The following is a 23,521-nucleotide window of genomic DNA, read 5'->3' as shown; positions in this document are numbered from 1 at the left end:
GGGCATGAAGGACAGAGGCTATAACAGGGACCTGCAGCAGGCAAGCCTACCAAAAAAACCAAACAGGCAAATGCCCGCTCGGGGTCAGACCCCCAGACATGCCGATTCTATGATGAGCTGATGCAATTCTAAGGGGTGCCCCTACAACTACCTCACCCCTGCTGCAAGGGAGTCTCACACAACAGGGATGAGGATTTTGGGCATGAGGAAGATGAGGAGGAGGAGGTGGTTGAAAATAGCACACACCAGGCAAGCGGAGAAACCATTCTCCCCAACAGCCAGGAACTGTTGATCACCCTGGAGACAGTACCCTCCCAACTCAGGCTCTAGGACCTTGAAGGCAGAGAAGGCACCTCTGGTGAGTGTACCTTTGTAAATATAATACACGGTTTAAAAGCAAGCATGTTTAATGATTGATTTGCCCTGAAGACTTCGGATGCATTCGCAGCCAGTACAGCTACTGGAAAAGTCTGTTAACATGTCTGGGGATGGAGCAGAAATCCTCCAGGGACATCTCAGTGAAGGTCTCCTGGAGGTACTCCCAAAGCCTTTGCAAAAGGTTTCTGGGGAGGGCAGCCTTATTGCCTCCTCCATGGTAGGACACTTTACCATGGCAGGCCAGTAGCACGTAGTCTGGAATCATTGCATAAGAAAGCATAGCAGCGTATGATCCGGGTGTTTGCTGGCATTCAAGCAACATCTGTTCTTTACCTCTCTGTGTTATCCTCAGAGTGATATCATTCATGGTCCCCTGGTTGAAATAGGGGAATTTTATTAAGGGGATATTCAGAGGTGGCCGTTCCTGCTGGGCTATTTGCCTGTGGCTGTAAAGAAAACATCTCCACTGTTAGCCATGTGGTGGGGGGAGGGGTGAAGCGATCATCCCAGAGAATTGGGTGTGTGTGTTTGGGGGGGGGGTTAGTTGGGTTTGTGCTGCACGTTAACCCGAAAACATCAGCCCCTCGTTTTAAATGGCCAATGTGTTTTTAAATACTACTCTCCCTTTTTTTTCCTCCCACAGCTGCAAACGTCTCAATGCTGCCACTATCATCTCCACCCCAGAGGCTAGCGCAGATAAGAAAGTGAAAAAAAACGCACTCGCAATGAAATGTTCTCTGAGCTCATGCAGTCCTCCCGCACTAAAAGAGCCCAGCAGAATGCATAGAGACAGACAATGTCAGAGTCCAGGAAAGCACAAAATGAACGCAAGGACAGGAGGAATGTGCGAGAGGCTAGATGGCTGGAGCAACAGGAGAGGTGGTGGCAGCGTGATGAGAAGAGGCAGAATCCAATGCTGAGGCTACTGGAGGATCAAACTGATATGCTCCGGCATATGGTTGAGGTGCAGGAAAGGCACAGACTGCCACTGCAGACCCTGTGTAACCAACCGCCCTCCTCCCCAAGTTCCATAGCCTCCTCACCCAGATGCCCAAGAATGCGGGGGCGGGGTCTCCGGGCACCCAACCACTCCACCCCAGAGGACTGCCCAAGCAACAGAAGGCTGGCATTCAATAAGTTCTGAAGTGCAGTGTGGCCTTGTCCTTCCCTCCTCCCACCCCTACCCAATGCTTCCCTCCTCCCCCACCCCTCCCGGGCTACCTTGGCAGTTATCCCATTTGTGTGATGAATTAATAAAGAATGCATGAATTTGAAACAACCTGACTTTATTGCCTCTGCAAGTGGTGATCAAAGTGGAGAGGGGAGGGCAGCTGACTTACAGGAAAGTAGAGTGAACCAAGGGGGTGGGTTTTCATCAAGGAGAAACAAACAGAACTGTGACACCGTAGCCTGGCCAGCCATGAAACTGGTTTTCAAACCTTCCCTAATGCGCAACGCGCCCTGCTGTGCTCTTCTAACAGCCCTGGTGTCTGGCTGAACGTAATCAGCGGCCAGGAGATTTGCCTCAACCTCCCACCCCACCATAAAACGTCTCCCCCTTACTCTCACAGATATTGTGGAGCACACAGCAAGCAGTAATAACAATGGGAATATTGGTTTCGCTGAGGTCTAACCAAGTCAGTAAACTGCGCAGCGCGCTTTTAAACATCCAACTATATATTGTACCACCATTCTGCACTTGCTCAGCCTACAGTTGCTACAGCACTACTGTCAAGGGTGCCTATGTATGGCTTCATGAGCCATGGCATTAAGGGGTAGGCTGGGTCCCCAAGGATAACTACAGGCATTTCAACATCCCCAATGGTTATTTTCTGGTCTAGAAAGTAAGTCCCTTGCTGCACCGCTTAAGACAGACCAGAGTTCCTGAAGATGTGAGGGTCACATCTTTCACGGCCATCCCATGTTGATGTTGGTGAAACATCCTTTGTGATCCAGCAGTGCTTGCACCACCATTGAAAAGTACCCCTTTTGGTTTATGTACTGGCTGCCTTGGTCCTCGGGTCCCAAGATAGGGATATGCATTCCGTCTATTGCCCCACCACAGTTAGGGAATCCCATTGCAGCAAAGCCATCCACTATGACTTGCACATTTCCCAGAGTCACTAACCTTAATAGCAGCAGTTCAGTGATTGCATTGGCTACTTGGATCACAGCAGCCCCCACAGTAGATTTGTCCACTCCAAATTGACTGCCGACTGACCGGTAGCTGTCTGGAGTTGCAACCTTCCAGAGGGCTCTCGCCACTCACTTCTGAACTGTGAGGGCTGCTCTCATCTTGGTATTCTTGCACTTCAGGGCAGGGGAAAACAAAGTCAAAGTTCCACGAAAGTGCCCTTATGCATGCGAAAGTTTCGCAGCCACTGGGAATCATCCCAGACCTGCAACACTATGCAGTCCCACCAGTTTGTGCTTGTTTCCTGGGCCCAGAATCAGCATTCCACGGCATGAACCCACCCCATTACCACCATGATGTCCAAATTGTCAGGTCCCATGCTTTGAGAGAAGTCTGTGTCCATGTCCTCGTCACTTCATCACCACGCTGCTGTCGCCTTCTTGCCTGCTTTTGCAGGTTCTGATTCTGCATATACTTCATGATAATGCATGAGGTGTTTACAATGCTCATAACTGCCGTGGTGATCTGAGTGGGCTCCATGCTTGCCGTGGTATGGCAGCTGCAGGACAGCAGGAGACCAGAGTTGCAGGGGAAGCGGTGGTTGGATGGCCAGTTTTGCACACCTACTGCACTGTCTGCTGCCAGGACACAACAGCTGAGCAGGCCACACACTTACCGTGGTATGGTGAGACAAGAGCAGGAGAGCAGAGTTGCAGCAGAAACAGCAGATGACAACGGTCAGATAGAGGACCTGCGAGACCACCAGGAGAGCAGAGTGGCAGCAGATGTGGTGGTCGGAAGACCAGTTTTTCCGACCTACTGCACTGTCTGCTACCAGAGCAGGAGAGCAGAGTGACAATGGAAGCGGTTGTCTGATGACGACAGTTAGCAACCCTACTGCACCATCTGCTGAAAGCAGTATGGCACCCGCACGGAAAAAAGGCGCAAAATGACTGTCTGCTGTTGCTTTCATGGAGGGAGGGGCGACTGACGACATGTACCCAAAACCACTTGTGACAATGTTTTTGCCCCATCAGGCATTGGGAGCTCAACCCAGAATTCCAGTGGACGGTGGAGACTGCAGGAACTGTGGGATAGCTACCCACAATGCAACACTCCGAAAGTCGATGCTAGCCTCGGTATTGTGGATGCACTCCATTGACTTAATGCGCTTAGTGGGGACACCACAATCGACTGTATAAAATCGCTTTCTAAAAAAATAGACTTCTATAAATTTGACCTAATTTCGTAGTGTAGACATACCCTCGGAGCCTTTCAACTACAGGTCACTGATTCAAACCCACATCAGCTCAGTAAACAGTGTGGCTTTAACCCAGTTCCCCATCACTTCCGCCCTCCTCCCCCAAACACACAATATTTGCAACCTGGTAGTCAATCTCCAGAGAGACTAAGGAGATGGGCCCACTAAGCCATGATTAATTTACATTAGACAGCATGGGGAAGTTTGCATTGATACTACTCATACTGCACCTGTTCTGAGAATATACAGGACTTCACACAAGCAAGGAAAAAAGGAGAAGAGACAGAGACCACATGAAGTCCAGCAGGGATTTTGTTACTGCTGCTAATTTTACACTGAAGGCATTCTGATACTATGGTGACGGGAAGCAGTATAAAGCCCTAAGATAGCTAGCTGGAATACAGCACCTTTCACTAGCACTGAAATTCACACACCTAACTATGATGAGAAAATTCATAAAAGCATATTTATGGTTCTGAAAATTCCTCTGCCAATATTACATATATGTTTAAGTGCAAGAGGTTACAAAGGTTTGCCAATATACTTTAAATAATAAAGAATTGTTTTTTGTTTTTACTTTTGAGGTTTAAATATGTGTGCAATTTAAAGTTGCTCATAACAAAACATGTTTAGGCCAGTATCAAAGAACACTACTGAATGTTGCTAGTAATCTGATCCATTTGTAAGGAGCTTGGAGAGCATCCTCAGCTGGAAGATCTGAAGATCATTTGTACAACACACAGATAACACCATTCCAAACTCCTGGAGGTACCATATCTTCTTCTCTCCATGAATGAAACAGGAGCCAGTATTACAATATTTAGCTATTTCCAAGAAGTTTTTGGGACAAATTCAGAATTGGATGTAAGGAAGCCTGAACTGCTGTAGTAGCATCTTCCAGCCCCTTCACCATATAAATTACATCAAGAGATTCCATGAGATTTACACCCCCTTACATATAACCTCTGAATTTGACCCAATGAGTCCAAGTTAGGCCCCATCTACACTAGCAAGCTTGTGCGTCAAAGCAGCTTTGAACGCTGTAATTCCCGAGGTGTACACACTGTCAAGCCACTTAGTGCGCAGAAACTGCGCAGATGCAGCGCTCTAAAAATCCCACCCCAACGAGAGGCATAGAGCTTTCTGCACCGGGACTACAGTGCTGCGGTGCCAGTGTAGATACTGTGGCAATTACAGGGCTGTGACTGGCCTCTAGAAGGTGTCCCATAATGCCTGTTCTCACCTCTCTGACCATCAGTTTGAACTCTACTGCCCTGCCCTCAGGTGACCAACCGTCAGCCCCACCCCATACATTCCTTTGCAATTTTGAAAGTCCCCTTCCTGTTTGCTCGGTGATGCATGCAGTGGTCTCAGTGCACCTTTCCAGGTGGCCATGCCTGCTCCACACACCAGGCGATCCCCCGCTTGGAGCAATACTGACCTGCTGGACCTCATCAGTATTTGGGGAGAGGAGGCTGTCCAGTCCCAGCTGTGTTCCAGCCATCAGAATTTTGATACCCATGGACGGATTTCTAGATGCATGATAGAAAAGGGCCATGACCGGGACATATTGTAGTGCAGGGTCAAAGTGAAGGAGCTGTGGAACGGCTACCACAATGTGCGGGAGGCAAACTGCTGCTCTGGTGCTGCGCCCACAAGCTGCCGGTTCTACAAAGAGCTGGACGCTATACTCGGTGATGACCCCACCTCCACTGATAAGGCCCCTGTGGATACTTCATTGGCTTCGTTGCCAGTCGAGAGTGGACCGAGCCAGGAAGAGGCAATCTTGGATGAAGAGGGGGAGGGGGAACCAGAGGCAGAGGATGACTCGGAGGCCAGAGATGCATGCAGTCAGGTGCTCTTTTCTACCCCAGAGGAGCCTAGCCATTCACAGCAGATGGATATTGGCGAAGCACAAACAGGAGAGGAGGCCCCTGGTAAGTGGATCTGATTTTGGTAATTGCTGAAGCAAGTTGTTGGGGGTAGGAGGGTTGCAGAAAGCAGGCTTGTCTCCCACCTCATGCCTAGTTTGAGGCAGCAGAACAGGCTGTTGATACACTCCCGCATTCATGGGAATCTCCCTCAGAGATCTCCAGGAAACTCTCGTGGAGATACTGGGCAATCTGCTGCCGCAGGTTCCTCGGCAGAACTGTTTTGTTTCTTGCCCCATTAATGGTAGCTTTCCCGCGCCACTGTGCCATCACAGGGGGGCAGGGGAGGGACCATAGCTGCACACAGGCTAGCCACATAGGGGCCAGGGCGGAAGCTAGAGGCTTGGAGAAGACCCTCCCTTGATTCCTTGCTCACCCTCAGCAGCGAGATATCTTCCAAAATTATCACTTCCTGTGGAAAGTGTGGGGTCAGGAATGATTATCAGGCCCACCCTACAGTGCTGGCTCTCCCCAAGTGCCCAAGAGCCCTGTGCCCAGTGTAAAGCAGGATCTGGGAACAGTGATTTACCCTGCCCCTGCAGCTACTCATCACTTTGGGGGGTCTTGTGGCTTGTGTGTGCTTGCTTGGGGTCAGTCAGGTGTGAGAGTTCTTTAAAACACAGCCAGTACTGAAACAGTGTTGTCTGTGTTGCAGACAATACTGCTTCTGTAAAATGTTGCATTTAAACTTCACAGAGATGACCTTGGAAGGCCAGCCTCCCTTATCAGTGGCAGAACAGTTGCAAAGAATTCTAAAGTGGCCAAGAAGAACTAAGAAGGATTTTAGGCGTGAGGTTATGATGCACTCCGCCGCCAAGAAAAAGGAATTGAAGGAGTGGCAGGACAGCAAGAAGAGGGAATAAAAGAATGCAGCACACCAGAAAGAAGCCATGGAGTGGCTCTTAGCAGTTATGGGGCACCAAGCAGACACGCTCCAGATGATACTATCTCTTCAAACTGAGAAGCTCCACACCCACTCTCCCCTGTGGCTGCTGTCGCAAAAACTCTTTCCATGCCCCCCCAACGCCAACACACTCTTATCAACCTCCTGGTAACCTCCTCCACTCTCTACCTGCAGCATTCCACTCCTCCCTGCTCACAGTCCAGCAGTTTGGACTCCAATACCCACTGCACTCCACACTCATCCATCTGCAGTTTTGCCCTGCTGATGTACAGCATCCGCTGCATTGTACTCCAAAGGAGAAGGCTGGGTATGATCTCTGGACATACACAAATCTGTAGCCGTCCCTGGACCCCTTCTCCTCTTGAGGCCTTCAATTCCCCCATTCCTTCCATTCCCCCATCCCCCTCCATGCTGATGAATTTTTTTTTGTTTGACTCTCTCCACTGGTTATTGTCTTCCAATAAAAGAATCGTGTTTGTTTGAAAGCAATCTTTATTCTATTACGCGAAAGCAAAAAAAAAAAAAAAACCCATTGAGAAATACCCCTTGCAATTAATGTACTCAGTGGCTAGGTGGTCTGGTGCCAGAATTGGAATGTGTGTGCTGTCTATCGCCCCTCCGCAGTTAGGGAAGCCCATTTGTGCAAAGCCATCCACAATCTCACGCACATTGCCCAGAGTCACGGTCTTTCAGAGCAGGATGCGATTAATGGCCCTGCATACTTGCATCAACACAAGTCCATGGTCGACTTTCCCACTCCAAACTGGTTAGCGATGATCAGTAGCAATTTGGAGTAGCCAGCTTCCACAGTGCAATCACCACGCACTTCTCCAACATCAGGACAGCTCTCATTCTCGTGTCCTTGCGCCGCAGGGCTGGGGCGAGCTCATCACACAGTCCCCTTGAATGTAGCTTTCCTCAAACAAAAGTTCTGCAGCCACTGCCTGTCATCCCAGACGTGCATCACGATGTGATCCACCACTCAGTGCTTGTTTCCCGAGCCCCATAGTGGCATTCCTCAGTGGTCTTTACCTCTGTGAATGCAACAAGAAATCTCGTGTCGTAGCTGCTACAATGTCGCACTCCTCTTGCCTTTGTAGTTTAAGGAATAACTCCACTGCCACTCGTGACATGTTGGTCAGTGCAAACAGCATTCTTGTCAACAGCTCGGGATCCATTCCTGCAGCCAGAAAGAGGCAGGGCAGGGAGCGCAGTACACCAACCATTCAAAGATGGCACCAAATGTGGACGGAAGCACAGGGACTGCTGGGATGCAAAGCAATGCATCACGGGGCCTTGGGACAGGACCCAGGATGCTCCGCAACCCCTTCCGCCTTCCCACAAGTCTTAGTGGCAAAAGAGAAAGATGTGCGCTGTGGGATAGTTGCCCAGAGTTCACCGCTCCGAATAGCGCAGCAAGTGCCGCAAATGTGAACACGCTATTGCACAGGCAGCTGTCAGTGTGAACACACACAGCGGTTTTCCTTCGGCGCTCTCTGAGCGGCGCTGTAACTTTGCCAATGTAGACGTGCCCTTAGTGTAACCTGCATGCCAAGGGGCCAGAAGAGAGAGGTACAACAAGAAAAGCATCTAACAGGAGGAGAATGTAAGGTGTAATTTGCAACAGACTACACTCACTTTTGAATTGGGCCCTTTTGTTGCTATAGAAAGATGCTGAGCAGGCAAAAAACGTTCCCTTTCCAAATACACCCTATTTAGAAAATGGCTAGATACGGCTAGTGACAATGGTATTCATATTTCAGTGTCTTGTCTAAATTTGAAGGAAATGGGAAACAATCGGAGGCCTGGTCTACACTAGAAAATTTGGTCAGCACAACTCTGTCTCTTGGGGGTGTGAAAAATCCATGCCCTGAGCAGTGTCGCTAAGGGCATGTCTTCACTAGCAATGTTAAAGTGCTGCTGCAACAGTGCTTTAACATGGCTGCGTAGTTGCGGCACCAGTGATGGGAGAGAGCTCTCCCAGCGCTATAAAAAAAACCCACCTCCACGAGGGGAGTAGCTCTCAGCGGTGGTGCCCTGCCTACACTGGCACTTTACAGCGCTGAAACTTGCAGTGCTATGGGGGGTGTTTTTTCACACCCCTGAGCGAGAAAGTTGCAGAGCTGTAAAGTGGCAGTGTAGACAAGGCCTAAGTCCCCATGTAGAGAGCACTCGGTCAACAGAAGAATTCCCTCCCATTGGCACAGAAAGTGTCAACACTGAAGCACTACAGCAGTGCGGCTGTGCTGTTGTAGCATTTTAAGTGTAGACAACCATAAGATTCGTAGTTACAAATCTGTCACTCTTGGTGAGACAGTGCATGGTACCACCAAAGATTAACACACAAATTCAAGGATAGTTGCCACTCTGGGATTTGTTTTTCGTTGTTTTCTATAGGGTGGGGAAGGTGAAAAAGAAAAATCCAGACGCACCCATGGTCACACTTTTCAAGGGAATGGGGGGGAGGGGGTGTTAATGGGGAACTGGAGAAATACCATTTAACTGATTATTAACTGAAAGTTATGCAAATACAATCTCCACCCTAAAATTAAACAATTTGCTTCCCATTCCCCAAGGTCTCTCTCCTGAACTTTTGGTTCTGTTGACTCCTCTACCAGCTCCAAAACCTTAGGTTTCTTTCCCCCCCCCCCCCCCACTCTTTCCCATTTGTTTCAGGTTCTCGTGCCCCCGTTGCCCAGCTTCATCTCAAAGGCCTGGAAAAATACGGAAAACCAAACTACACACAACACAGTGCCCACTTCTCCAGGCAGCTGCCAGCATGATCAATGTTACACCTTTGACTGGCCAGAATGGGTTGTTGGGCTGAGGGAACACATATTTTTTCCCCACGATGGATCCAGCCCTTGAGAAGAACCTTGCATAGATCATTGGCATATTTTAAGGAATGTTTATGTGAACATTTTTATTCATTATGTTTGTCAGCATTTCTCAGATACCAAGGAAGGACATAATTACTGGGGCAATTTCAACAATTACTATACTAGCATCTCTCTGAACGCAGCTTTCAATCACATCATTTCCCCATACCAGGAATTCTAGCCATCCACACAGCTAGTGCAGCACATCCAGTTTACACTATGTTCTTACATGGCCCTAATTACCTGGATACCCGAGCTCCTACACATGCACTTTCAATCAAGAATGAGAAGGATAAAAGTGGTAGGCAGACTCACTAAGCACTGCGCCATCTCGGTGACCTTTCTTGCCTGATTTGCACTGCCCACGAGTGAATGCAGCAAGACAAACTAAAGGACATTAAAGGCCTGGAGAGTTCTCAGAGTATGAGCTGCAATACTTTGTGAACTATCAGAATCTTTTCCTTTATATCCTGCAATGAGCTTATATACTATAGAAGCTACAGTCCTCACACACAATGGGGGGGGGAAATGAAGAAACAGTAAGATCAACCAACATTTCTATGTCAAAGCCACGGAGCAAAGGTCAGCAGCCAGGTGTTTTACTATACCATTAACAATGCAATAAGGACATGAACCAGTTATGTTGTTTGAAGTGAGAGCTGCTCCTACACCTCTAATAATTTTCCAGATATCTTCCTTCTGCCTCCCACCCCATTTCTCTACCACACCCTCCATGCTGTTAATGTACTCCCTTAACATTAATGCCTCTGTATTGTCTTCAGAGTAGCAGCCGTGTTAGTCTGTATTCGCAAAAAGAAAAGGAGTACTTGTGGCACCTTAGAGACTAACAAATTTATTTGAGCATAAGCTTTCGTGAGCTACAGCACGAAGTGAGCTGTAGCTCACGAAAGCTTATGCTCAAATAAATTTGTTAGTCTCTAAGGTGCCACAAGTACTCCTTTTCTTTCTGTATAGTCTGAGCACTATTAAATTTTCAGGCCACAGGTGTTCAGTGTGTGCATCAATAGATCAGCCTCTTTAAAGCAGACTCAAACTGAGAACTAAGTGGTTTATAAAATGATGTTTTCTTCCACTCCAAGCATGGCAACAAAACAAAACAAAAATAAAAAATAAAAAAAATCAGACACCAAAAATAACCTCACACTGTATCTGTCAACGTCAACCATTTTACTATTTTTTAGGGAAAATCTACATCGTTGTGAAAAGTTTCATTCTGATACAATTTCAAATGACCAAGCTATACCCTGCCCAACTGTTTTAACACCAGCACAAAATAATAATTTAGGGTTAGAAAAGAAATTACTTCACACTTGAGAATTAGTCAACTAGCCAAGGTCTAATTGTGCTGTCATGCCCTGAAATGTAAAGGAAGTAGAATCAAGTATTGATTTGGGGCATGGATACACTGGAAACTTCAAAGCGCTGTTGCAGGAATGCTCCCGCAGCAGCGCTTTAAAGTGCTAGTGTGGTCGCGCGTGAGCCTTGCGAGAGAGCTCTCCCAGTGCTCTTGGTAATCCACCTCCACGAGGAGATTAGCTTAGAGTTCTGGGAGCACGGCTCCCAGTGCTTGGAGCCTGTCTACACTAGCGTTTTTTACAGTATAAATATTTGTAATAAAAAAATATAGCATGAGCACTGTACATTTTGTATTGTTATAATTGAAATCAATATTTGAAAATGTAGAAAACATCCAAAATATTTAAATAAATGGTATTCTATTATTGTTTTAAATCTTGATTAATTGCACTATTAATCACTTGACAGCCCTAATTTAAACGTAACTTAATATCTCTATACTTGTGTTATACCCTCTCTTATCTTTATTAGCAAGGAGTTTTCTTGCATCTTCATCCATTTCCTTTTGCTTTCTCCCTCCATCCCTTATTTTCCTTTTTCCTGCTCTACCTCCATCTCTGAACTTCTTTCCTTCCTGCTTCCACAAAAATCCAGCTCAGTGCTCTACTTTGCCATCCTACTCCCCACATGCTCCTTACTCTCTGCTCTCACCTCCTACCTCCAGGGAATGAGCCTGTAGCTCCCCAACCAGCCATTCAGCCCACTAATATGTCCAAGTTTTGCACTCGCTTTCAGCGAGAGGAGTTTTCAACCCCTGATAAATATCATTCTACAGATCCTTTTATCTAATGATCTCTCAGTAGTCCTGTGACCTTTATAATGCTTTTACAGGAAAGTAAACTGATGGCTCATCAACTTGCACTATACCCAAGATATACTCTCAAATATGATCAAAAATAGAAAAGCCATGAAGCTTTCTGCACAAGTGGTCTCTAAAAGCAGAAAGACACTAGTCTGTACAGTCTTGGCCTCTCACACACCTCTGCCAACACACCTGACCAAGAGTTACAGCCTACTTGTCTATTCCCTTTCAGATCTCTTGTGCATCCGATGAAGTGAGCTGTAGCTCACGAGAGCTTAGGCTCAAATAAATTTGTTAGTCTCTAAGGTGCCACAAGTCCTCCTTTTCTTTTTGTGAATACAGACTAACACGGCTGCTACTCTGAAACTTGTGCAGAGTTTAATACTGATGGGAAAGTTGTTTGATTTCATCCTGATCTCACAAATTTACTTCTGACAAACAAATTCAATAAAGCTCTCAAAAACAACACCCCTAATCAGGAGAATCCTGATTATAAATGTAATATGCTATGCCCTTTACATTTCCTTTCTTTTTTTTTCATAGAATATCAGGGTTGGAAGGGACCTCAGGAGATCATCTAATCCAACCCCCTGCTCAAAGCGGGACCAATCCCCAATTTTTGCCCCAGATTCCTAAATGGCCCCCTCAAGGATTGAACTCACAACCCTGGGTTTCGCAGGCCAATGCTCAAACCACTGAGCTATCCCTCCCCAGACTGAGCTATCCCTCCCCAGGACTCCCCAGGGATGGACACTGGTCCCAGTGTCACGTCTAGCTTTATTTTCTACTTTTAGCTTGCATTTTGAGATAACCTCTTAACAGGTCTGCAGTCCTGCAACGTAGCTGCTGCGAGCGGCGATAGAGAACTAGCCCCACACGCTGAGAAAGCACAAACTAGGACGAGACAGCAGCCCTGCGTCTGTTTCACGGCGGCTGCCTGGTCTCTGGGCTGGCTCCCCGCGAGAGGCCGGCGGGAGGTCTCTGCCCTGATAGGCAAGGCTGGCCCGGCACGTCGCCCCGGCTTCCTGCAAGAGCGTCTCCGCCCCGGCGATAGCCCTGATCACGGCCCTGCCGCCAACAGCTGGGCGCCGCCGGGGCGAGGCACTGGGTGCGGCGCGACGCCGGCAGGGCCCAGCCCCAGCGACCGGAGCCCAGCTCAGGACTCCGCGCCGTCCTGCGTGACTCACCCCACGGCCACTCTGCTCCACGGCCGGGCGGGCCGGGTGATGAGCGCCTCCCAGGCCGCCGCCATGCTGCTCTCGGCCGGCTCGGCCCAAAGGCGGCCGGCCAGGTAGCGCAGCGCCGCGCCGGGCAGCTCCGGCTCCCGCACGAAGAGGTAGCCCGCGGCCAGGGCCAGCAGGGCCGCGCACAGCGCCCGGGGCCACATGGCGGGGTGCCGAGCGGGGTCGCGGGCTCTAGCTGTCCGGCTCGGGGCGCGGCGGCCCCCGGCAGGCGGGTCTGGCCCCAGCCCAGCTGCCCGGCGTCTCCTCAGGCGGCGACCCGGCGTCTCCTCAGGCGACTCTGCCTGGGACTCGCCACGTCCTAGGAGCAGGAATCAATGCCCGGCCAGCGGGGCCTCCCTACGCTCTTTCCGTAACGCCACTCCGGCGCGCGCCCCGACCTGCCTTAGACAGTTTAGGGAATAGCGACCAGCTATATAGAAACAGCGCAACCCGTCCTACCGGTACGTACGTAACTTCCCAGTCACCCAAGCCGGGCTCCGGCTGCGCAGCGGCGCAGCCAGAATAGGGCAGTGGCCGCGGAATACGGCAACCAGCGTGCATGTACCAACAGGGGACTAGAGGGAGGGGGAACAAGAATGTACCATCCGGAGGGAGGGGCGGGAGAAAATCTACTTTGGAGATGAGCAAAAAGAAAAGGAGGACTTGTGGCACCTTAGAGACTAACAAATTTATTAGAGCAAATTTATTCGTGAGCTACAGCTCACTTCATCGGATGCATTTGGTGGAAAAAACAGAGGAGAGATTTATATACACACACACAGAGAACATGGAACAATGGGTTTATCATACACACTGTAAGGAGAGTGATCACTTAAGATAAGCCATCACCAACAGCAGGGGGGGGAAAGGAGGAAAACCTTCCATGGTGACAAGCAGGTAGGCTAATTCCAGCAGTTAACAAGAATATCAGAGGAACAGTGGGGGGTGGGGTGGGGGGGAGAAATACCATGGGGAAATAGTTTTACTTTGTGTAATGACTCATCCATTCCCAGTCTCTATTCAAGCCTAAGTTAATTGTATCCAGTTTGCAAATTAATTCCAATTCAGCAGTCTCTCGTTGGAGTCTGTTTTTGAAGCTTTTTTGTTGAAGTATAGCCACTCTTAGGTCTGTGATCGAGTGACCAGAGAGATTGAAGTGTTCTCCAACTGGTTTTTGAATGTTATAATTCTTGACGTCTGATTTGTGTCCATTCATTCTTTTACGTAGAGACTGTCCAGTTTGGCCAATGTACATGGCAGAGGGGCATTGCTGGCACATGATGGCATATATCACATTGGTAGATGCGCAGGTGAACGAGCCTCTGATAGTGTGGCTGATGTGATTAGGCCCTATGATGGTATCCCCTGAATAGATATGTGGACAGAGTTGGCAACGGGCTTTGTTGCAAGGATAGGTTCCTGGGTTAGTGGTTCTGTTGTGTGGTGTGTGGTTGCTGGTGAGTATTTGCTTCAGATTGGGGGGCTGTCTGTAAGCAAGGACTGGTCTGTCTCCCAAGATCTGAGAGAGCGATGGCTCGTCCTTCAGGATAGGTTGTAGATCCTTGATGATGCGTTGGAGAGGTTTTAGTTGGGGGCTGAAGGTGATGGCTAGTGGCGTTCTGTTGTTTTCTTTGTTGGGCCTGTCCTGTAGTAGGTGACTTCTGGGTACTCTTCTGGCTCTGTCAATCTGTTTCTTCACTTCAGCAGGTGGGTATTGTAGTTGTAGGAATGCATGATAGAGATCTTGTAGGTGTTTGTCTCTGTCTGAGGGGTTGGAGCAAATGCGGTTATATCGTAGCGCTTGGCTGTAGACAATGGATCGAGTGGTATGATCTGGATGAAAGCTAGAGGCATGTAGGTAGGAATAGCGGTCAGTAGGTTTCCGATATAGGGTGGTGTTTATGTGACCATCGCTTATTAGCACCGTAGTGTCCAGGAAGTGGATCTCTTGTGTGGACTGGTCCAGGCTGAGGTTGATGGTGGGATGGAAATTGTTGAAATCATGGTGGAATTCCTCAAGAGCTTCTTTTCCATGGGTCCAGATGATGAAGATGTCATCAATGTAGCGCAAGTAGAGTAGGGGCATTAGGGGACGAGAGCTGAGGAAGCGTTGTTCTAAGTCAGCCATAAAAATGTTGGCATACTGTGGGGCCATGCGGGTACCCATCGCAGTGCCGCTGATTTGAAGGTATACATTGTCACCAAATGTGAAATAGTTATGGGTCAGGACAAAGTCACAAAGTTCTGCCACCAGGTTAGCCGTGACAGTATCGGGGATACTGTTCCTGACGGCTTGTAGTCCATCTTTGTGTGGAATGTTGGTGTAGAGGGCTTCTACATCCATAGTGGCTAGGATGGTGTTTTTAGGAAGATCACCAATGGACTGTAGTTTCCTCAGGAAATCGGTGGTGTCTCGAAGATAGCTGGGAGTGCTGGTAACGAAGGGCCTGAGGAGGGAGTCTACATAGCCAGACAATCCTGCTGTCAGGGTGCCAATGCCTGAGATGATGGGGCGTCCAGGATTTCCAGGTTTATGGATCTTGGGTAGCAGATAGAATACCCCAGGTCGGGGCTCCAGGGGTGTGTCTGTGCGGATTTGTTCTTGTGCTTTTTCAGGGAGTTTCTTGAGCAAATGCTGTAGTTTCTTTTGGTAACTCTCAGTGGGATCAGAGGGTAATGGCTTGTAGAAAGTGGTGTTGGAGAGCTGCCTAGTAGCCTCTTGTTCATACTCCGACCTATTCATGATGACGACAGCAGCTCCTTTGTCAGCCTTTTTGATTATGATGTCAGAGTTGGTTCTGAGGCTGTGGATGGCACTGTGTTCTGCATGGCTGAGGTTATGGGGTAAGCGATGCTGCTTTTCCACAATTTCAGCTCGTGCACGTCGGCGGAAGCAGTCTATGTAGAAATCCAGGCTGCTGTTTCGACCTTCAGGAGGAGTCCGCCCAGAATCCTTGAGGTTTCAGAGTAGCAGCCGTGTTAGTCTGTATTCGCAAAAAGAACAGGAGGACTTGTGGCACCTTAGAGACTAACAAATTTATTTGAGCATAAGCTTTCGTGAGCTACAGCATCCGATGAAGTGAGCTGTAGTTCACGAAAGCTTATGCTCTAATAAATTTGTTAGTCTCTAAGGTGCCACAAGTCCTCCTTTTCTTTTTGGAGATGAGGCACAGTCCGGGACATGCACATGGATCAGGCCTCTAGCAGCAGCCTGGCTCTGTGCCCCCAGGGCTGGATTAAGGGGCAGGTGACCACCTGGGGTGCCAGGTTTGGGGGGGAGGTGCCAGGCTCGGATTGCTGTGCCAGTCAGTCAATGAGATCTAAAGAATGAAGTGAAGTGAGATGACTCACGCCCAGCTGCAGTATGGGGAACTTTGTTTTATTGTGTAATTATAAAAGTGTACTTGTGTTTTAAGATTTGAAGAGTATAAGTAGCGAATAATAAAGGACATATTTAATGAGATGACAGAGATATCCATTAAAGCACTATTTATGCTGTGCTTCAGTTCGCGAGGACAAAGGTGAGAAAAGCGACCTTTTGAACAGAAGGACTAAGGTTAACATTCTCAGGCTATCACTTATTGTAACAGTAATACTGATCCACCCAAAGCTGGTGCACAGTTCAGTTTCTTGATGTTAGTACATTTCAGTTATTCATAAAATTAAAAAGTTTCTATAAGCTTAGAGAAAATTTTTTTTTATTTGCTTATATGTGGCATGACTAAATACGGATTTACAGATGCTAGCATGGAAATTTATCATCTTATATGACAGGGATAAATCACATACGCATATCATACATCAAAGTCGTGAAATGGGATACAAATGCAATAAAAAATAATGTACTCAAAAGTTTAACATGGCGAGGGGGTGCCAAAGACACTCCTCACCTGGTGCCATTTGGTTAGGGCCAGTCTTGTGTGCCCTTATGTAATGTCTCATGGGCATCACGGCAGGCCACAATGCCTCAAACCACAGTGAACCCTTGCCCACCCCAAACCACTCATTCACACGATAACCAACTGCACACCTGCAAAGATCATGAGTCCGACCCCCCCCCAAAGTCATGAGACTAGCTTAAAAATAGATTTAAGAATAATTTGTGTGTTTTTACCAAGAAGTGGCTGTTGTAACAAAGGGCAAAATTCACAAGTCATGTCAGAAATGATGGGAAATGTAAAAAACATGGACTAACTGGATACTTGTGATGACAAATTGCAAGTGGGTGACTATCAGTGGCTGGCTAGTATGTGGAAGAGAGGAAGTTATACCTAGGCTTGGAAAGATAAGTTTTTTACTGGTAAATATAGGTGTAACCCTTCTGCCAGTCAGAGTTGGCAGCAACAAAGGCCCGGTTCAGTATCTAGCAGTTCCTCTTCAACAATAAAACACAAAACCAGCTCGAGCCCCCACCCCATCTGGGACAATTACACACCACCCTCTGGGAGCCTCTAAGGCCTGGTCTACACTGGGGGGTGGGAAGGGACGAGCTAAGTTGGTCCAAGTTACACAACTTCAGCTACAAAAATAGCATAGCTGAAGTCGACATACTTAGAGCTATTTATTGCAGTGTCTTAACTGCAGTAGGTCAACTGCTGATGCTCCCCCGTCAACTCCGCCTACGCTTCTTGCTCCAGTGAAGTACTGGAGTCGACAGGAGAGCGCACGGCGATCAATTTATCGCATCTAGTGAAGATGTGATAAATCGACCCCTGCTGGATCTATCTCTCCGGAGGTAAGTGTAGACATGTCCTAAAAGGCAATAATTCCGCTCTTGCAAGCACAGAGTCTGAGTGTATTATTTAATAAAAGGAGGGAAGTAACCCAGCATTAATTTGGGGAAACACTGCAACCGGGGCTCATAAACATAAACCATGAGCAAAAGACCCATCCTTCAGGTTCTTAAGTCCTGCAATCCAAAAGTCACTTTAACATGTCCGATCCTTCTCTGCACCCCACTCACAGTTGTTGTCCTTGGACAGTGCAGACCCAGAGTTCAGAGGTGCATCTGCAAAGTTCACCTCCCACCTGGGTGGAGGGAGGAGTAAGGAGGCACACGCTCCGCTGCTTGGGCACTCAATTGCTGCCGCCCCTCTCTGCGGGACTCTGCTCTGTAGGGTGACCAGGTGTCCAGTTTTTGACCAGAACACCTGGTTGAAAAGGGATCCTGGTGGCTGTGGTCAGCACCCCTGACCGGACCATTGACTGTCCAGTTGGCAGCGCCACACAGCAGGGCTGGCAGCCTCCCTGTTAGCCTCTGCGCCACATGGCTCCCAGGAAGCAACCGGCATGTCCCCCATCCGGGTCCTATGCAGAGGGGTAGCCAGGGGGCTCTGCATGCAGCCCCTGCCCCCAGTGCCACCCCCGCATCTCCCATTGGCCAGGAACTATGGCCAATGGGAGGTGCAGGAGCAGCGTTTGCGGATGGGGCAGCATGCAGAGCTGCCTGGCAGCCCCTGTATGTAGGAGCTGGAGGATGGACATGCTGGCTGCCTCCAGGAGTTGCTTGAGGTAAGCACCGCCCAGAGCCTGCATCCCTGATCCCCTCCTAGGCCCCATCCCCTGCCCCATCCCTGATCCCTCTCCTGCCCTCTGAACCCCTCAATCCCAGCCTATAACACCCTTCTGCACCCCAAACCCCTTATCCCCAGCCTCACCCCAGAGCCTGCACTGCCAGCCGGAGCCCTCACTCCCCCCTGCACCCCAACCCCATGCCCCAGCCCTGATCCCCCTTCCACCCGCTGAACCCCTCAATCCCAGCCCAGAGCACCCACTTGCACCCCAAACCCCTCATCCCCAGCCCCATCCCAGAGCCTGCACCCCCAGCCAGACCCCTCACACACACATCACAACCCCCTGCCCTAGTCCAGAACCCCCTCCTGCACCTGAAACCCCTCATCCCTGGCCCCACCCCAGAATCCACAAACCCAGCCAGATCCCTCACTCTTCTGCATCATGCCCCAGCCCCGTCACTCTGCCCCAGCCCTGATACCCCTTCCACCCTCCAAACTTCTCAGTCCCAGCCTTGAGCACCCTCCTACACCCTCAAATCTCTCATCCCCAGCTCCACCCCAGAACCCGCACCCCCAGCCAGAGCCCACACCCCCTCTTGCATCCCAACCCACTCTCTCAGCCTGGAGCCCCCTTCTACACTCTGAACTCATTTCTGGCCCCAGCTGGAGCCCTCACCCCAGCCCCCTGAGCCAGCCCAGTGAAAATGAGTGAGTGAGGGTGGGGAGGCAAGCAACAGAAGGAAGGGAGATGGAGGGAGCAGGGCCTCAGAGAAGGGGCAGGGCAGGGGGCAGCACCAGGGTGTTTAGTTTTGTGCAAGTACAAACTTGGCAACCCTACTGCTCTGGCCCTCTCCATCAGCCGCCCTGCTGACCAATTGCCACACCCTCCACCAGCCACACTGCTGGATACTCACTGCACCTCTCTGCCAACCACCCTGCTGGCTGCTTTCCAAGTTGTCTTCAGGTCCAACCACTTAACACAGCTCTCAGTGATTTCAGCTGTTAGTACAGGATCCTCACTGCTGGTACACACTAGGTAATCTCTTAAATCAGAGACACTATCCTAAAGCAGCTTTAATACTTAGACCTAGGTATTATTGATTTCAGCTCTGTAGTATATAACAAAACTCTCAATTAACTCTGTTATTATACAGCAGATAAAGAAAGGGTTAAATACTGCCTACAGCCTTTAGAAAGCCTCCACATCACCAAACACAAATACTTGTTTCTACTCACTAGGCTTTGGAACTCATGTCCCCTGCATGGTAAGTGCCATTTAGTTGAGGGTGAGCCCCTCAATTGGGAAATGCCAAGTACAGTTCTGCTGTCCTCGATTCATTCAACAAGGATAACAACCCTACTCCTGCCCCAATAACCAGGAGACTGGGGATCCCACACCAGCCAAAAGTGACCATTTGGGCAAGCAAGCCCATCATGCTGAGTGCCTAGGCAAGGTGGGTGTGCCCATGCAAACGAGATCAGCTCCTTGAAGTCCTCTTCCACAGCTTATCACTTGATTTCAGAGGAGAGCTCATTCAGACTCTGCTTACATAGGTAAACGCCAATTTCACTGTATACACACAAACCAATGAAAATATATTTCCATTGATGATCAAAATTTATAGATAGGCAAAGTAAGAAAAATGCTGCTTGAGGTTTAGAGTTTGATTTACAGATATTTCCTTTGTATGATTTGACATGATGCTAACAATTTGTATTTTAGCAGTTATGAAGCTTTAATTTTTTGAATCTCAATGTCTATTGTCATTAAGTAATTATATGAACCCCCCCATAATTTCCCACAATTGTGAAAATTTAAATGCATAAAAATCAAATAAAAATCCTTAAACCTCTTAATTTTACATGCTTCTTGTATGGCAGTAGCACATCTCCCCTCCCTCTCTCCTTCTTCTGCCCACGTGTGACAATGTCAGCGAGCTTGGGGATGGAAGACATGAAGAGACATGAAATTTGAGAGTATAAGTTATTATTATTTACTATTCATTGAAAGACTGTGTAATTCGTAATGCGTGTAAATTGTAGAGTCATCTGTGTACAAAAGCAGAAAATGGGGGCTCTTCTTTTCCATGTGCTGTGTTGTCATGAGCAGTGTTGCTGTTTGTACACATTCCCCATAGTTTGTGCATGAAGCTGGCCCCTGACTGGCAGCACAACCACTGCATAACTGTTACTCCCACCTTCTGTGATCAGTGGTCACATTCCAAGTGCCACAAACCCTCTGGACTCCAGCATTCCCACTAATGATTGAACCCTAGTCCTGTTCTAAACAAAAAAAGCCCTCAGCCATGCTTGTAGCTGTTTCCTTTGCTTCACACTGACTCAAGTTTGTCTCATTGCAGCATCTGGTCTTCAGAGCCAATAGTTGCTGGTATCCATGTTCCCTCAGTGATAAGTGTACATTGTGAGGAGGCATCAGCATTACAGGAGTTCATATAAGGTGGGGATGGTCCTCCGATTCAACCCGTTGTTCCCTGCTATGTGAGTATCACAGAAATACCTGCTAAAACCATTCAGTGCAATCATGTTTCAACCTGGGGAAGAATGTTTATTTATAGCCTTGCCATAGAACATCATAATTAGACATGCCCATAAGACAGTTGCAACTCATTATATTGGTACAGTTCTGGGATTTCATTGTTAGCACTATTTCACCTGAGATAGATTTCCTACATTATGACATTGGATGGGTGGTTAGCCAGAATCCCAATTTGGGGAGATTATTTATAAAACTGGTGCTGCTGAGATGTGCTGGATTGTCAGCTGTGGAAACTAAAGTCTTCTCTTTCCCCACAGAACAAGTACCACACAGGCAGCTTTCAAACCATGTTCTTCAGGAACCACCTCTGGGGACAACTGGAATTCAGTCTCTATGGCCCATTCCATCACTAATGATACTACCAGTTAGAGACAACTGAACAGTTAGTTTTACGATTTTGACTCCTGCCTGCAAAAATACAAAACAAAAACAAAACTACAACACACTTGCCCCTGCAAAGTCATTTCACTTAAGGAGCCAAACTTCTATTCAGTACAGAGCTGAGATTGATTCAAGCTACCAAATGAGAGGTGAAACAGTCAGTTTAGAAGTGAAAGTTTGTCCCTTTTTCCCAACCCCCTGAGCCATCTGGCTTTCCATGTATTTTTGTATTGGGGGGGGGTGTATAAATGTGGGTTGGATTGATGAAGAAGTGTGGCTCAGGCCCAAGAAGAGATAAAATGTTAATAAAAATCTTGTTTACTTCTACAAACATTACAAAGTTAAACATTGTGTGACATGTTAGCAATAGCTTACCCCATTGTAAGAACCACCATTAGTAACTTTTTCTTAAACATACAGAAAGAGGGTGGGGGTGGGGAAAGAGATAATGCATGTGAAACTTAAAAAGTTAAATAAAAACTCCATTTTAACAATTTCCCCTAGTCCCTTCTGTATAGTTATTCTTTTATATGAAAACCCTCTCATTGGCAGTTTTTGATGGTATTAACTGTTTTTGTTGGAGGAGGAAATAAAAAAGAGAAAGCCAGTTTAGATGGTCTTGAGTTATTGAAGGTGGCTGAGCCTGTTCTGACAAGCTCACACAAAATGGGAGAAAAGAGTGTAGTAGGGAACGGACAAAAGATGCATTTTCCTCTTTGCTTGCAAACTAGCTGTGGGAAATTACAGGCACAGCACATAGTTTTTAGCCACTCAGAGCTGGCACACTTTTACCGGTGTTGAGCATTTAAAGGCCTTTCTCTGACCTTGCTTTTCTGATCACAGGCTCACAGAAGGTTTGCAAAAGGTGGATTTGTCTTAGCCAGCTAAGCTAGATACATATGAGACAGCTGAGCAAGCCAGAGGAAAGAGAAAGAATAAAAGGAGAGGATGCAGCAGGGATGGGAAGATGTCAGAAATTTCAAATTTTCAGTGGAACTATGAAGACCCTAATCATGTTTTTTAGCTTGAATACATCCAGTTTGTACTAGTCTGTCTCAATTTTTGTTCATTTGCACAATATTATGTAAGAGGCAAAACTGAACCGGTTACCTTTTATGCACTTTGGACAACTTAAAATACAGCCTTTTGCCCCACATGGGGAGGAAAGGAGATTTAGGAAACCATTGAGTTGATTATTTTTGTTGTTAACCTCCATCACCTCCATCCTAAATCTCTGGGATTGAATCTTCCGCTATAGCCAGTAAGTACAGACACAGCACATGGTTCTTAGCCACTCTGAGCTGGCATGCTTTTAACAGTGTTGAACATTTAAAGGCCTTACTTTGATCTTGCCTTTCTGATCACAGGCTCACAGAAGGTGGCCAAGCAAGTACTGGGTGCAGCTAAGGGAATGAGATGCTTTGGAGACGTTTGCAATTCCCTGATCCCAAAACTGTCCATGGTATAGGAAACCTCAGCTCTTCAGTCCTAGTACTGAAGTGGTACAAAGAGTGCAAAGGGGAGAGGTGAGCCCTGATCTCATTTCCACCTATTCCCCATTTTGCATCCTACGTTCCTCTCACTTTACTGCTTCTTTTGTTTTATGCACACTTGGCTTCATGCCTTTTATCATGCTGGCCCCATCCACCTGAAGCTACATCCCACTTGTCTGCCTAACACCCCCTCTGCTCTATCAAACCAATCCCTTCCCACCTACTTCCTACGTTGTCCTCTTCTCCAATAACATTTCTACAACCTTCACTTTGAGTCCATGCTTTGTTTAATTTGGGTTGTAAATGCTTTGGGGCAGGGACCATGTCTTGGTTCCTGTTTATGAACTGCTGTGTGAATTTCTGGCACTTTTTATGTGATGTTTCATAATAGCCAGTGGTTATGGAGTGGGATTTGTCTGTTAGCCAGTGGTATCTGTTCTAGATAATAGAACATGTCACAGGAGTAGGAGCTTTCGGGTAGGATGCTAACAACCATTCAGAAAGAAACAGTTTGTGTGGAACTGTGCAGAAGAACAGGTAAAGACTGATTAAAACAGGAGCTTTGTGTTGTTCTCAGAAACTGGGCAAGGTTCCCCACCTTCGCTTTGCCAACGTACCTCAGTCCTGAAGTGCAGCACCCCCTGCTAGTCTGCTCCATAAGACACACAGTGCTGCTAATGCATCTCAC

General features: G+C 47.8%; 1 protein-coding gene and 1 long non-coding RNA gene across 6 annotated transcripts in view; one reads left to right on the top strand and one right to left on the bottom strand.

The window, feature by feature from the left end:
- Nucleotides 1–13,270, bottom strand: part of ADPGK (ADP dependent glucokinase) — a 30,597-nt gene extending 17,327 nt beyond the window's left edge. For 2 of the 5 annotated variants that reach the window (XM_038419572.2, XM_038419573.2), the window contains exon 1: nt 12,854–13,270. In XM_038419572.2, coding sequence (XP_038275500.1) covers nt 12,854–13,053 — 200 coding nt within the window. In that variant the 5' untranslated portion in view covers nt 13,054–13,270. The remainder of the gene's footprint in view (nt 1–12,853) is intronic. The other 3 variants (XM_038419575.2, XM_043493697.1, XM_043493696.1) reach the window with 2 other exon arrangements.
- LOC119862598 lies at nt 13,213–21,836 on the top strand. The gene is made up of 3 exons (XR_005295302.2): nt 13,213–13,350; nt 20,763–20,901; nt 21,217–21,836. It is a non-coding gene; the product is annotated as an uncharacterized LOC119862598 (long non-coding RNA).
- Nucleotides 21,837–23,521: the final 1,685 nt, after the last annotated feature.

The sequence above is a fragment of the Dermochelys coriacea genome, chromosome 10 (genome assembly GCF_009764565.3).
Source record: "Dermochelys coriacea isolate rDerCor1 chromosome 10, rDerCor1.pri.v4, whole genome shotgun sequence".
Lineage (NCBI taxonomy): Eukaryota > Metazoa > Chordata > Testudines > Dermochelyidae > Dermochelys > Dermochelys coriacea.
Note: the sequence above shows the minus strand (reverse complement) of the source record. Positions and strands in the feature narration are given on the sequence as shown.